Raw genomic sequence first — 16356 nt, forward strand, 5'->3', positions numbered from 1 at the left:
AAAAGTCAAATTATGTAAGGTTGAGCTAAGGGAAGAGCCAATGAGACTTTGTAATAAAGAGCCTATCAGAGATTAGGATGCTGAAAAGACCAATCACAAATCGCAGTTCTGCCATCTCTAATTTGCATACAGACCAAGCAAATACTGAGGCCGGTTGCTGGTGGGCGTATTTGTTTCTCTTTCGCTACCTGGTGGTTTTGTGGGTCTTGCGATGCCTGAACCAGCTAAGTCTGCTTCTGCTCCGAAGAAGGGCTCCAAGAAGGCGGTGGCCAAGGCCCAGAAAAAGGACGGCAAGAAGCGCAAGCGCAGCCGCAAGGAGAGCTACTCCGTGTATGTGTACAAGGTGTTGAAGCAGGTTCACCCGGATACCGGTATTTCCTCCAAGGCCATGGGAATCATGAATTCATTTGTCAACGATATCTTCGAGCGCATCGCGGGCGAGGCGTCGCGTCTGGCGCATTACAACAAACGCTCGACCATCACGTCCAGGGAGATCCAGACGGCCGTGCGCCTGTTGTTGCCCGGGGAGTTGGCCAAGCATGCCGTGTCCGAGGGCACCAAGGCTGTTACCAAGTACACCAGCTCCAAATAAGCTCGCTCCCTCTCCAATAACTCAAGGCTCTTTTAAGAGCCACCCACATTGTCTCTTAAGGGTCTGTAACTCCAGACTTCAAAATTATATTTATATATGACCTAGGAAAGAGAAAAAGCTCTGAAGGATTCGGAAAGTTACTCTTTCGTAAGAGATGTTTACCTTTGTAAGAGAAATACCCCTTTTGTATGGGTGTCTGTTACTCTACCAGGAAGAGGAGGATGGCCGAATGTGTTATCTATGGAAAAGCCCACAACTTACATCTGCCTAACAACGTTACCCTTGTTTGCTGTGCTTTGACCTGGCTGCCCATTCCCATCGTTTTTAGTTTTTAGCTGAAGAGGTATTTAAGGTGGTAGCCGCAGCCATTTTGTAGATTTTGTTTTACTGGGGCTCTCCAATGTATACAGGAGGTACATCATTGTTACGTTTGGTTTTTCTCCTGTCAATGTGTCTTCTATCAATTATTAGGCCAGCCAAAGAATCTAGAAGGGAAGAAGGAAAAAAATTTTCTTCCCTACATCTACACAGTGAGTTTTGTGAACATGAAATAAGTTACTATATTTTGAATGGTGCTTGTGAAGAAAATTCCCTAAACTCCACATATAATTAAGGCATTCATTTCTTGCTTTCCGAAGTTAATTTTAAGTACATTTTAAAATAATGTATTCTTGAAAACAAATACATAAGTATATTTGAGAAATGGATAAGCATGGTTTAAGGGGAAATCCCCCAGCATATGATACAGTCCCGACTGCCTCTTTGAATGTTAAATTTGACCATCTTACTTAAACCCTCTGTGAGCATTTCTTTCTAAAATGGGAATAATAATTAGCAACTACTCTGTGGCACTGCTGGGGTGATCAATAAAAGAGCACAAGTAAAGTACTCAGGGTGGTGACTGCACAGAGAGGGTCTTCTAAAGTATTAGCTGTTGGCTAAAGCCTCTGGTTGAAGTGCTGGGAAGCTGCTCTTAGTCCTGCCCACTTTGGAGTCTCAGAATCTTGAAGCCATAAACAAGGCAGTAGGCCGGAAAGCCTACTAGCATTTAACACCAATTAGGATTCCTTGTCTGGCAGTGTGAACAATCCAAACCACTTCTAACAGTCCAAGCCCCTCTTTGAAACCAGTTCGTTCCCCTGAACTGTTCTGAGGACAACCTAGTGCCTGTGACTGTAAGTCTTCCCTGCGTTTGATGGCCAATTCATGCAACATGTGCCTTACTTTCCAAGGACTTTCTCATGCCTCACTAGGATTAGAGGTACCTCTTTTAATAAGGTGTTGGGTTATAAGGAAGGCCATATAAGAACTACTCACCTCCCTCCACCCAACCACAATACTTCCTTTCTGCATCCAGACTTTCCTTCTTGGTCTTCCTTCCATTTGGAGCTTCACTTTCTCAATCTTTTTTGCCCTCAAGCATCACTTATGAATAAAGCCTTCTATGACCATATCATTTAAAATGTCACCTCCTTCCTCCATACTTTAATGCTTTTCCCAGCTTCAGTGGTCCTCATAGCACCATCTTACATACTGTTTTACCTGTTTTGTTTGTGCCCCCTCCAACAAAATATAAGCTCCATGAATATAGATATATTGTTTTGTTCACAGTTGTTCACTGCTATAATTCCATAGCATCAGACAGTGCCTGGTATATGCCATGTGCTCAATTTTGTTTGTTTATTAAATTAACATCGTCATATGAATTTGTTTCCTCAAACCAGTGCCTTAGCTCAAATAACATCTGATCCTTTTCATATTTAAGCACCAGAGCCCGTATCTTTAAAACAGATGAGATTCCAAATGACTGCATTGATTTCTGGCTCGCAAAGTATCACCCTACAAATTACTTGCAGGCCACAAGGAGGAAAAACCTGCTTTTACAAAGACACTAATCACCCTAAACCAGTAATTGATCTATCATATCGAATCTGGATAACCCCGACATCAAGTGCCTCTGATGTACAATAGTATTTACATACAATCATCTGTAACTGTTCCTTGACAAGAAAATTAACATGATTTCAGTCAAGTCTAGGGAAAATCACTTGTAGGGCATTCAGGGTACAGAAGTCTAGGGAAATAACCCCATCAGGAAACAAGCCAAAGCAAGACATCCTATAGGCCAGGTCTACAGCAAATCAATATCAAAAAACTAAATGAGATCAAGGAGAAGAAAACTTGTAGATTAAAAGACCTGAGACAAAAAAAAAGACAGAAACCTGAGACTGAGAAGGCGTGATTGGATCCTCCTAAGCAAACCAGATCTCTAAGACATTTTGGGGCATAACTGGGATTTGTTACTGTGAACCCAGTATTAGATATTAGGGAATCTGGTTTTAGTTTGGCAGTGATTATATGGGAGCTTTTTTAAAAAATAAAATAGTGCGTACTTAATTTAAGGTAAAATATACTGATGCCTGTGTAGCATTTTTTTAAAATCATGTCAGCTGTAAAGCTTAGGTGACAATTATGTTGTTCATTAAGTAACAGACTTCCTATCGGCTTTTTAAAATTTTAACAGAAAGTCAGAATACAGTGTTCTCTATGACTAGAAACACGTGCTAGCTCTCCCCGCCTGTGCATTTTAATTTTACCCCCAAAGCACTGGTACAAGGGTTTTAAGTTTGCAGAGCCCAGCAGCAGGACCACACTCCAGCAGAGCTCAGGATCGCGCCCCGCACAGGGGACGACCCGCCCCACTCGTAAATTCGCCTTTGTTCCGGGCCCCGCTTGCCGCCACGGGCGCGGGCTTTCTTTGTTCCTCGTCCTCGCCGCCATTTTGAGCACGGACCACAGGCGGGGGAAGGGAGCCTCGCATTACTACATCTGGGGCAGTGTAAGCCGACTTCTCTCCAGTATTCAAGCACTATGCATACACGACTCCAAACTTGAAATACACCAGAACTTAAGCGGAATCTTCCTAGGGAAGACAGTCCTCTGTGAGTTTCTTCACTGCCCCACGAAACGTTAAAATGCTCAAACTTATACCCGAAACCACTTCCACAAAGCAGAAACATACACAAATCAGCCAACTTCTGCCCTCCTAAAATGTGAACTAGAAATTAAAAAGCACGAAAAATAGCTTTTGACGAATTAAAAGTAAATGAAGTACACCTCATAAAAACCAAGGAAAAAGAACAGCAAAAAGTGCTAGCTCTTTCACCGAAACATTTGGGCGGCCCTGAAAAGGGCCTTTGGTAGTAAAAGATGTTAAATCGCTGAAAACGGGAGACCTAACCGCCGAAGCCGTAGAGGGTGCGTCCCTGGCGCTTGAGGGCGTACACTACGTCCATGGCGGTGACGGTCTTCCGCTTGGCGTGCTCCGTGTAAGTGACCGCGTCTCGGATCACATTCTCCAAGAAGACCTTCAGTACCCCACGGGTCTCTTCATAAATCAGACCAGATATGCGCTTGACCCCACCTCGCCGGGCCAAACGCCGGATGGCGGGCTTGGTGATACCCTGGATGTTGTCGCGCAAAACCTTACGATGCCGCTTAGCGCCCCCCTTCCCTAATCCCTTACCACCTTTGCCTCGTCCAGACATGGTAATACTGCTCTGACAATACTCAAAACAGCGAGAAAAACCCCGAGGCAATTCCCTTATATGAACGGGTTTCGGACCGAATTGAAGACTGAAAGCGCGCTCGCCCGCGCTTTCCTGTAGCCCGCCGGCCCCTCTCCTCGCGGCCCAGTCTCGATGACGTCATGATGACTTAGTCCCCGCCCGCCGAATGTGCCCTTCACGAAGGAGTCTACAGCAGGTCCTCCGGCCCTAAGTGGGACTTCTAGGACCTATTTAACAGCTGCGTCAGACTAAAAATGTTAACCTTTTTTTTTACTAATTATCTTTTGCTGTTTGGGGTGCTTTGGAACGGTTGCTCAGGAGCCTTGGCCCACACGACCGGAACTGCTGCAACCTTCGCTGGAATGCGGAGCCCCGCTTTGCCCCCAAGTTTACAGTGCTTCCAGCATTACTCCTCCCTACAACAAAATCCCTTCAAACCGAACCCCCCCGCTCCGGAGGACTTTAAAAACTGCAGGACTTCACCCTCTCCATCACGAAGCCAAGGGAAATCTGACCAAAAGGATTTTCTTCCCAAAGGCGAATACATGGTTGGTTACTGATTTTGTGGTAGAATTCTCGCCCGCCGCGCGGACGCCCGTGTTCCTTTCCCTCTTGTTTTCGTTTCCTTCCCTGTTTACTAAAACCTGTAATTCTCATTTAATTATCTAACCACCCCTCACCTCTGCGCCCAGTAACTTAACTCTGTTAATGTTTACTTTTCTACTCCTCGTCGTTTCCTCTGATTCTGGTAGCGATATTATTCCAGAGACTTGGCAACTTGTAGCCAAGGAATTGAAATAAATAGGCGCCTTCTTACATTTTTTATATTTAGAGGCCAAGTCGCCTCTGAGTAGACTTAAGAGTATTATTAGGAAACGTTTTCGAAGAGAGAGCAGAGTGGCGCAGCGGAAGCGTGCTGGGCCCATAACCCAGAGGTCGATGGATCGAAACCATCCTCTGCTATTTTCCTTCTGTCGTTAAAATTGTGTAACCTTGTTTCACAGTAAGGAAAAAAAATAAAATGGCGTCCCACTCTTTTTTTTTTTTTTTATTCTGGAGCTAAAATGACTCCCTGAAAATAAGCGTGAAACCGTTTAAGTGATTTCTTCAGGTTGCCAAAGTAACCGTGCTATTTTATCACGACAGTTCTCGTTGCCCTATGAAGCTGCGAAAATACTGAATTAAACTGAGGGCAGGGGTGGAAGCCAAGATCTTGAGTTACATTTCCTTCTATAACATAATTCGGAAAGCACTACTTTTAGGTAATTGTGGCCATGTGGTTAAGCTGATAGACTAGAAATCTCCTGGGCCATCCCGGCGCAGATTCTTTGCAACTACTAGAGTTTTAATCTTTGGAGTAAATAAGTAGCAGTTTGGGACAGAGTGCAGAGTTTGGGAGGCCATGATTGTACTTTGACCTGAGAAAACCACTTCGGCGGCTACTGGTAAAATGTGTCTGTACCTTTTACCTTGCTTTACAATCTCTAACAGAACTATTCTCTATGCTCATTTTTTAAATATATGTGTGGACTGTTTTATAGTTTTCTCTCTCTCAGAAAGGATTCCTATTCATATATTTATGTGTTAGATACTGTCCTAGGCGCTAAGGAAAGGCATTAAGTAGCCTACAGTGTAGAAATGCTTTTAAACAAGTAAATACGTATATACAGTACAAGTTGTTTCCCGGTAGCCCTATGACCACCCAGTAGTTGGTGATTCGCTGGAAGGAGTCACATGAATCAACATTTACCCAAGGTTAAGATTTATTACAGCAAAGGAAAAAGTGCAGACACACAAAAAAAGATATACACAAGGAAATACTAGAGAAGGCTTTCTTGTCCTCCATCTTCAGGTATGGCACGGATGCTCTTTATTACTTGAGGAGAAAAGTCATGGAAAGCAACACACCAGTCATGGTCAAAAATTATTTTGGCTGGATTTCATTGCCGATAATCTTCTCAAAGATGGAGTCTTCAACAGACTGGAGATATATATATATCTCCACTTCAACATGTATATTCACATATACATTCACACATATAGGATTCATATAGAATCCTAATTTGACCACTCCAAACTTGGATGTTAAGTGCACAACTCAAACTTAACATGTCCAAACAGAACTTATCCTAACCCCACACACACCACCCCCAAAATGCTCCTTCCTCTCCTGTGGTGGTCCCCATCTCAGTAAATGGAAACGTGTTAAAGCAAAAAATCGTGGAGCTATGTATGACTTCTCTATTTCTCTCACACCCTCAATCCAATCAGCAAATCCTTCAAAACATATCCAGAATTCAACCACTTCTTACCACTTCCACCAACACTACCCATGATGGTTTAGCCACCATCTTCCTGCTTCCAGGAAGAGAGAAAGAGAGAAAACAAGTCCACGTTCAAATATTTTCAGGAGATAAGGATCTTTTTGTTAAATAATCTCCACCTTAAAGATAATCTCAAAATTCAAAAACATATGTATATGAGAAATTCAGCACATTTTTATTGAGCTCCTACTATTTGCCACATGTTATTCCGTGGACAGGGAAGAAAGACTGTGTGAAAGGGCCTATTTCTGTACTCCAGAAAGCTGCTAATTTACTAGTCAAGAAAAGCCAAGATCTACCACAAATAAGCCAGGAAGGCCAATGCTCCCAGGGTCTAGAATTTAAGAAAATTAAGGAAATGCCTAATGTGTAGACTAATAATGTTGACATTATCTTCAAACGAGGTGCATGAGGTTGCAGAGATTCACTGACAAGCTTAAAAGAAGCCATCCAAAATATAACTTTATATCACATCATTGGGCCAAGCCCTCTACCATACATTATAAATTCTATAAATATTTTGACCATAGAATGATTTTATTGTAACACGTTTTTGTGTTGATTCATTTATTAAATGTAAAAATTGTCACAATCAAAATTTTTGTAATTCTACCGTAGTGCTTATTTCTTAATATATGGAAGCCTCAGATAATAGTAATGGCACTGGACTCCCCTAAACCCTGAGAAACGCCAAAAAAAAGAAAAAAAGCATTCTCTTTTCAAACAGATAGAAATATACTGTGAAAAGTGCTTTGATGTCACGTTATGACAATCAGGGAAAATACCAGAAAACATGGGAAAGGGGAAATTGTTATGCCTGGGGGCCTGCAGATATCCATGCCGGGTGACAAGAAAGACAATCGTGTAGATAGATGCTGCCTTATGTAGTAAGACTGCCTTCTTACTGACAACTGTCCAGGCAGACATCCCAAGTACCTAGAGTTTGAAAATTGCGAGCGTGACTGAATATTAATAGGGAAGAAACTCTGAGTTCTCTTATTTAAAAATATCCCTCGATGCAGGCAATATGCAATATTTTGGCATCCTTTGGGTGCCATAAACTCCAGTTTTTCTGCTCGGGAGTCGTACAGTCAATGACTTTTCCCTCCATGGAGTACCCAAGACCGAAATAATTGTCAATTCTTACCCTTCACAAGCCCCTGCTCCTTGGCCCGAGATAACCCCCGTAATCTCGAGTTTCTATTTTTCCAATGACAGAGAGCGCCGGCGGCGTGGGGGCCATTGCCTTTTTGTCATTACGTAACTGTCACAGCTCAGAACGGGGCAGAAAACTTACTTCCTAAGTGTCACAGCAAGACCGTATGTTCGGCGACCACGTGGCCTAACGGATAAGGCGTCTGACTTCGGATCAGAAGATTGAGGGTTCGAATCCCTTCGTGGTTAGTGTCACCTTTTATGCCCTTTTCTACTAATCGATAGCCACATCTCATGGGTAGGTGGTAGGAAATCATGTGTTTTTCGAACCCTTTTCTTCCTGCCCTATTTTAAAGAGGTTATTCTCAAAAGCCTTGGGAGAACCAGTGTAAAGAGTGGCTGGAAGTCAAAACCGAAATAAGGCCTTCCAATAATTTGGGGCTCTCAAGCTCTCCCCATATTTGGATTTGAGCTCCTGAGTTTCATTTTCACAGGCTCGGCTTGTCCTTGAAAAGGGAATTCCGATCTGTAAACGGAGCTCTCTCGAACTGAGCCCCCAGTGGGTAGCACGGGGGGAAACCTGCTGCTTCTCCTTCCCCATGGCTTCGCCCAAGGCCACAACCTCTTCACAGTTCTCTTCTCGTTTGAGTTCCGGGTGCTGGAATCTGTCACTGGTTTCCACTCTTCCCCTATCTTTTCCATCTTAACTTTCTTGTTTTCCTTTGGTTTTGCTGCCGTCAAAAGGATGAGAACAGCTTATATTCAAACCTAAATTACAGAACAGAATACTAAGGTCATTGAAATAGCCAGACTGTTTGCGGAGTGTGTATACAAACAGGAAGGCAGAGAACATAGCTGGGCAAAATATACAGAAACATTTTTCCGGGCTTAAATAACTGAATTGATTAATAATTTAGGATGAAGAAAATCTCATTTCCAATTGATGACTTCCTGGTGAAACATATGGTGTTTTCAGATTCAAACGTTGGTTCAAATCACACGGAGGCTTAACTCTTTTCTACTTAACGTATTCCTCTTTGCTTCTCTCTTTGGTAGTTAAGGAAAAAACATACCCTTTGGGTTTAAAAGCTGTGAGGGGCAGAGGCAAAATTGCTGCAGATCTGCCTCCCTATTTTGGAAACAATACAAGAGATTAGCACATTTAAAATTATCCTTTAATGTGTATTAAAAGCAGTGACAAATACCCTAAGGTATATTCTGCCTGGACAAAGTTTCAGTCCCTACCATGTCACCATCATGCTCACACACACACATACACATACACATATATACAATATGCCTGTGTTTATTTTATAACTATCTGTTGAATGTTTACAGTGTGCAAAGTTGGAAGGACAAGGATATAAAAGGGTGGTACCCCTACAACCTTATTCTCAAACAAGGTAACATGGGGTTGAAGGGAAAAGAGGGATAAGACTGTTCAGGCATCCAGTATCTCTGATTCTTTTTTGGAGAAAATTCAAAAATATAAAGAGCATATCACCCAATTCCTCAAGACCCCACTTTGGCCTCCAATCTGGATCAGCATTTCCTGAGTTTTTATTTTCAAGATAAAATGAGTTAAAATTTGTGAACTATCTTTGAATCACAGGTACTACATAAGTCATATATTGTTAGGTAAAATTCAAAAACAGATTTTACTTCAAAATTTGTGCTTCATCTCAGTCCTCAGGAGCCTTTGGATCTCTGCTGATCTATGACAAGTGTACTTCAGAAGGATTTTCCAGGTATGAAAAGTCACAATCCCAGTCACTGGATTTGAACATGTTAGAAAGATCTTATCACCTTAACCACTTGATCTTAAAGAACTTGGTTCCCATGAACCTTAATAAGGAAACGTTGGTTATATGATTTTTTTTAAACAATTAATTTGTCTGGTCTCTACCTCAGTTTTCTCATCTGTAAAATAGAGACAGGTGATGGGGGGGTGGGAATTTTCAGAGAGATCATCTTTACGGTCCCTTCAAATTTTGTTATTCTACACCGTGCACTCAGCCATTTGCTGTAGTTTACTATAAGGTGAAAAGAGGGAACTGGTGAGATTTTATGGTATTATGTGCTAAAATTAAGATATAAGTGGCAGAAGATGATCAAAGAAGGAAGAAACTAACAGAGACTGGAACACCTGGAAAAGATCTTTGATTAAATTCATTCATGTAAAATACAAAGAGGAGAGTGATGCTTTCATCTGAGGATTCACAGAAAAGGTACATTTGATGTGGGTCTTGCAAGAGGATTTTGCAGCAAGGGAGCAGAGACTCTCCAGGCAGAAGGAACTACTTGAGCAAAAGCAGAGCATGTGAACAGCTTCTGCTCCTGAAGACAGGGACCAGTGGTCAGATAAAACTAGAGTTTGATGAAGAGTTTGGGAGGATAGGGAGTGATAAGGGGTAAAGAGGGAGCGTCTTGGACCTGAATTTAAGAGGCAAAAAAAAAAAAAAAAAATCAACAAAAACTGCCGAGACAGGGAACCAAAGCTGGGGAGCGGGTGGGAGCAGGGAGTGAAGAGAAGCGAATGGCCAGTGGTTCTCAGCCCAAGAAACCCATCAGAATCACCTGTGGCCCCTGCAGCCACGCCTGGACGTCACCCTCGGAGATACTGATTCAACTGTGCCGAGGGGTGGAGGAAAGGTGGACATCTTGAGAAAACTCCCTAGTTGCTTGTAATTTGCTACCAGTGTTAGGAACGCAGGCAGGAAGATGGGCTGGGTGGGGAGGGGGTCAACAAGCGTAACGGAAGTCAGAGGGCCAGAAATCAGTTTTTGACAACGGTGGAGAAGCTGGGGAATACGTGAGCACACCTGTGTCTGACCGGAGGCAGCAGAGTTTGATTTTTGACTGTCATCCACGTGACGTGACTCAAATTCTAATCTCTCTATAAAAGGGGCTAAAAGTAGCGTTATTGGAAGTTACTCGTCACCTCAGTGCGTCTCTAACAGAGCATCTACCGACACGTTTTGGGGAAATACCTTCTTTACAAGGTACTAAAACCACAGTCCCACAGTAAAGCGGGGAAACCAAACGACGAGGATGGGATTCGAACCCACGCGTGCAGAGCACAATGGATTAGCAGTCCATCGCCTTAACCACTCGGCCACCTCGTCACCTGTGCGGGGGGTTTTGATTGAAAATTGTATTTCTTTACTCAGCAGCGTTCTATTTGCCAAATTATATTATTATTTAGCTTTTTTTATTATTATTAGTGAAGATAATGTCTTTTCTCCCTATAAATGGCCCTCTTGCTTTGATAAAGGAAGAAAAAATAAAGAAGGGACTGAGGTTCAGCCACTGAGGAAAATAGCATGAAGGATCCTCAAAAAATTAAAAATAGATCTACTGTATGATCCAGCAATCCCAGTTCTAGGTATTTATCCAAAAGAAATGAAAACAGGATACTAAAAAGATATCTGCACTCCCATGTTTATTGCAGCATTTTTCACAATAGCCAAGATATGGAAAGAAATTGTGTCTGTCAACAGATGAATAGATAAAGAAAATGTGGTTGTATATATACACAAAGGAATATTATTCAGCCATGAGAATGAAGGAAACCCCTGCCATTCACAACAACATGGACCTTGAGGGCATTATGCTAAAAGAGGTAAGTCATACAGAGAAAGACAAATACTATATGATGTCACTTATATGTGGAATCTAAAAATATGTTGCCTTACATGGTAAAAGTGATTTTGCAGATATGGTTAAATTGAGGATTTCGAGATGGAAGGTTATCCAGGATTATCTAAGTGAACCTAAAGGAGGATCATATTCATTAGTAGGAAACATGACTGCAGAAGCAAGAGGCGATACAAGGAAGAGGCCACTAGGTGAAAAAAAGCGAGGAAACATTCTTCCCTGAAGTCTCCAGAGGGAACACAGCCATGCTGACAACTTGACTTGTAATCTTTTGAACTTCAGAACTGTAAGAGAGTAAATCTGTGTTGTTTTAAGTCACTAAATTTGTGGTAATTTGCTACAGCAGCAATAGGAAGCTAAGACAGGTTCTAAGGCATTGATATGACTGGGGCTTAATAGGTGGAAGGAAGCTTTTTCTGAAACAATTTTTAGAAACCAGAGGCATTCATGGGGGCTCTTGTTTTGCTGTCACAGAGCACTGAAGGATACATGTTCAAACTGTGGAGAGAGTCAACAGAAAGAATTTAGAGTCCCACTGACAGCTGGGACTGCTGTATTCAGAGACCAGAGGGTTAACCATCACACCATGGGACCTTGGTATAACAAACCTTCAAGGTTAAGACTTGTATACTAATGCATCTGGTCTGTTGATCTTTAAAATGTTTCAGCATAGATTCAATCTAAGGAATATTAAGAGAGAGCCTCCTCTAAGGGCACAGTGGAGGCTCTCAGATGACTATGACAGCTAGGGTCTCACTCTATGGTTTGGATATTTTCAGGTCTGTGTTCAGAGTTCTGCAGCCTACAGAGCATTTGCCTGAGTTCCAGAGGAGAAAAAAGTCACAGGTGGGGCCTGTGACATATGAACTCTTAATCACCCAAGCACATAATTGACTTATAGGGATCTGATTGACTTTAGGCCGGCACCAGGCAAAGCAAAAAGCATCAAGAGGAGAGATTTTAGGGGGGAGGTGAGGGTGATGGGGAGAGGGAAATTTTCAGTAGCCAGAGGAAAGAGCAAGGAGTTGGACGTTGATGGGAGAGAAGAAATGCAAGTTTAAGGGAGTGTCTATACATCAGAGTGTACTCCTGGTTAGGGAAAATGTGAGGGCAAGGTCACCAAAACTGAGACAAGTCCACTGAGATTTGAAGTCCAGGCGCTAACCATTACATCATGAGGCCCTTGAAGTTAGGTCTCTACCAAAAGACTGATGTGTACTCCTAACAGGTCAGTTTATCTTCAAAATAAAGTAGGCAACACATAAGCTTGTGGAGTTTGAACAGAGCCTCTCATGGGTACAACTCTAAGATGTACTCAACAAGGGTACTGCTGTGTAGCAGGAAATTTCTCAGGACAGTGTTAGTGTTTGGAAGCCGATGGAGCACTTTAAGTAGGCTCCAGGAAAGGAAGGACCTGAGTTAGAGGGACTGTAAAACATGAACACCTAATCATTGGAACCAGGATTCTAATTTAGCAGAATCTGAGGAACTCTGGGCAAAAGGCAAAAAGGGCCATCAGGTGTAAGGGGAAGTAGGGCTAGAATTCCGGAGGAAGGTAATCAGAGACAATCTTCTCTCGGCCAGTTGTTCTATGTTGCTTTGGTTGTTGACCTGGAAGTAACTAGCAGCGCCTACAGCTAGATATGTACATCTGGCTAACGATTTAGGAGAACCATAGGGGGAAAATTGCTAAGATGTTGCTGAGGTCCCAAAGAGATTTGGACTCAAACTGCTAGATTCAGAGCCCAGAGTGCTAACCGTGGGGTCCTTACATGAGGAACTTTGTACTTGCTACTGCAATTTATATATATATATAATATATATATACAAATTATATATATTACATATAAATTATATATATTGTTATATATTATATGTTATATATTATTATATATAACATACATATTATATATATAATTTATATAGATATATATTCCTACATTAGGCTGATACATTTTGAGGAGGCTTCAGAGAAGAGAAGATTTGCGAGAGGGGCCTCTGAGACATGAAGTGTTAAGACCCTGAGCATGCAAATTACTTAGGATCTGACTGTCTTCAGGAACCCAGGCAAGAGTAGTTGTCGAGAGAGTGAATGGTGTTCCAAGGGGCTCCTCGGAAGAAGGAAGCCTGAGTGGGAAGGTTATGCCCAGAAACCAGTGTACATTATCGACTTGAGGGAAACACGGAGGAAATAGGCTGGCGACCAAAACAAAAGTAGGTCCCACCGAGATTTGAACTCGGATCGCTGGATTCAAAGTCCAGAGTGCTGACCATTACACCATGGGACCACCACTTGCTGGGGGATTTATGAATATTTATTGAAGAGTCTGTCATTCCATTCAGGGTTTTTATGGACTATCGTTTTCATTTAAAAAATATTCATAGAGAATCTGCTGTATGCCAATCAGCAGAAGCTCCAAGTGAAACGCGACGACCAGGGATCAGGGTTCACAGGCACTACGAACTTCTCAGGACCCAGTTCGTGTTAGAAACTGATGGAACTTGAACCCAGGACTGAGATCAGGGGTGGAAAACGTGAATAGTCACCCAGGGGGTAATCTAAATGACGAGGATCGGAGGAGATTCTGTGGCTTAGAGAAGGAGGAGGAGCAAGAGAGGACAGATGTGGAATCCCAGAGGCAAGGGTAAGGAAAGCTGTTTTGCAGGACAGTGTCTCCTTGCTGAAGGGGATGGGGTATCTTGCGCAAGTGCTTAGGTGTCTAGCCTCCTCGAGGTACCACGGTGATTTAAGAGACGAGGAGGGAAGACACTAAAAGACTAACAGGTCCCACCGAGATTTGAACTCGGATCGCTGGATTCAAAGTCCAGAGTGCTAACCATTACACCATGGGGCCCCTGCTATTTTCTCGCCCCACGCTTTTAGGAACGTGTCTGCTGTGCGTCGTATGCGCTTCATTGGAAAGATTTGTCTTAGATGAGCGAAAGCCTCACCTTCAGTGCTCCGCAATGCGAAAAGCCTAGCAGAGCTCACTCTGCTTGGAATTTTTTCTCAGGGCCCCCGGAGGGTTTGAGGATCGGCGTTCCTTGCAAAATCAAAACTGTGCCTTTACTGAATTTCTAACCTGGGCCATGAACGTTTGTCTACATATGGTGTCAACACTTAAAAATCCCTTAGGACATATGTGAATATAGAAAACGCAACAAGAAAAAACAAGTCCAAGATAAGATAGGAAATTACTGGTAATTTCGGGAATAAGAAAAAACTTTTTCCTTTTTGAGTATTTTTACATCCTTCTTTTTGCTTATCCGCATTTCCTAATGGATCGACTGCAAGTTTAATACAAGATGAATTTTTGTTATATTTACTCTTATTTATGTTGCATATACTGTATGTTTATGTATTAGAGTTTTTGCGAGCAAAACAGTTTTGTTGTTGTTGTTGTTGTTGTTGTTGTTGTTTTGAAATTAAGCCCAAATCAGAAAACAGTTTTGAAAATTCTGTAACTGGTACTTCCTCCCTACAGTCTGGCCTCCTAAGTGGAATGATAAGAGGGCTCCAGAAGGAGGAAATATTGGAAATTTCTGTTTGAGATACTGATTCCCAAACATCAAAGTACTCACGAGTGGAATAGTGATGCACTGGATATACCCAAATTATTGGAAGAACATCGAAAAAATAGAGGCAGGCGAGGTTCGGAAGTCAGACCTGAGCTGAATTTCAGATAAGGAGATAGCAATGCAAAATGAACTAAAGCCTGAGCATTTTTTCAGCATATTTATGATGGTCTCAGAAATCCCTAGCGTTTACCAAAGTAATTTTCAAAGATTTTCTCTACATACAGTTATACTAAAGGACTAGAACTACCTGCTTCCAGTTTTATGGAGAAAGATAATAATAATCAGTAAAACAGTATATTCCGTGTTGTTTCACCGTTTCTGTAGCTGATACAGCAAGTATTTCGACCTGGAGGGAAAACAAAACTCCGTAGCCGGCAGGATTCGAACCTGCGCGGGGAGACCCCAATGGATTTCAAGTCCATCGCCTTAACCACTCGGCCACGACTACATAACTGACTGAATTGTCTAGATATATTCCCATGAGGAATAATATCTTTCCTCTTACAAACGTTCTTTAATTTCGACAACAGTTCTGGAATGCCTGTCATAATGGTAAAAAGCTCAGCAGATTGAGATATTGGTTACAAACGTAATTACAAATTGTAACACTTGTCTGACTTACAAGATACCAAAGACCTTACCAAGGTCACATTCCAATCCCTAAGAGGTGTAGTGGTCTCCAAATCTGAGAGATCAAGTTACCAGACATAATGAATAAGATTTATCTCTGTCAAAAACGGGAAATATGTATTTTTAACCAACCACTTTGGGGATTCTTACACATCCCGAACTGTCCCACAAGCTCGATCTGATGGTCTCTTGTAATCTTTATTCAATCCCTTTCTTTCTAAAATCAAGTTTCAATCAAGAAAATCGCCGATGCTAGCAGAGGATGGTTTCGATCCATCGACCTCTGGGTTATGGGCCCAGCACGCTTCCGCTGCGCCACTCTGCTAACACGCCGCGACGTGTTTTTCAAGTCATATTTCAAGGGGATAAATTTTGGCACTTTCTTGGCTCTAAGAGATTGTGAATATCTTCCTATGGCTGTAAGAGTAGGAATACTATATTTATGTCCACACGTGGCTACACTCCACCTCCAAATATTACTGACTTAGAATTCACCTTCGAAAGACTTCTATCAATTGAGGTAGGAGTTTCCTTGAGCTCGGACAAGATGACTTTCCAGGTTATTGGAAAACCAAATGCACGCCAACGGGTACAATTTATAAAGGTGAAATTGTACAAGGAGGATTAACTTTTGCTTCTCTCAGCCACACTCGGATACCAGAAGCATAATTATCTTAAAATGTTTGTTGTTTTTCAGTGAAAATATTTTACTCCGCAGCCGGGGGAAAAGGAGAGTTGCATTGGCCGGGAATCGAACCCGGGCCTCCCGCGTGGCAGGCGAGAATTCTACCACTGAACCACCAATGCCCTATCTGTTCACGCCTTTTTACTTGGCTTCATATAGTTATAG

The 16356-nt window shown here is 42.2% G+C and overlaps 2 protein-coding genes and 1 long non-coding RNA gene across 3 annotated transcripts; 2 read left to right on the forward strand and 1 right to left on the reverse strand.

Moving 5' to 3' along the window:
• The first annotated feature begins 132 nt into the window (after nucleotides 1-132).
• Nucleotides 133-638, forward strand: LOC307192818 (histone H2B type 1-C/E/F/G/I-like). The gene has a single exon (XM_079934132.1). The coding sequence runs from the start codon at nucleotides 212-214 to the stop codon at nucleotides 590-592; it is 381 nt and encodes a 126-aa protein (XP_079790258.1). The 5' UTR covers nucleotides 133-211; the 3' UTR covers nucleotides 593-638.
• Nucleotides 639-3762: 3124 nt separating this feature from the next.
• Nucleotides 3763-4188, reverse strand: LOC307192811 (histone H4). Its single transcript, XM_079934121.1, has one exon. The coding sequence runs from the start codon at nucleotides 4138-4140 to the stop codon at nucleotides 3829-3831; it is 312 nt and encodes a 103-aa protein (XP_079790247.1). The 5' UTR covers nucleotides 4141-4188; the 3' UTR covers nucleotides 3763-3828.
• Nucleotides 4189-4362: 174 nt separating this feature from the next.
• LOC307192989 lies at nucleotides 4363-11196 on the forward strand. Its single transcript, XR_013830202.1, has 4 exons — nucleotides 4363-4709; nucleotides 7704-7885; nucleotides 9327-9388; nucleotides 11092-11196. It is a non-coding gene; the product is annotated as an uncharacterized lncRNA (long non-coding RNA).
• The last annotated feature ends 5160 nt before the right edge of the window (nucleotides 11197-16356 follow it).

Source organism: Stenella coeruleoalba (assembly GCF_951394435.1).
Source record: "Stenella coeruleoalba genome assembly, chromosome: 10".
In the NCBI taxonomy this organism is placed as follows: Eukaryota; Metazoa; Chordata; class Mammalia; order Artiodactyla; family Delphinidae; genus Stenella; species Stenella coeruleoalba.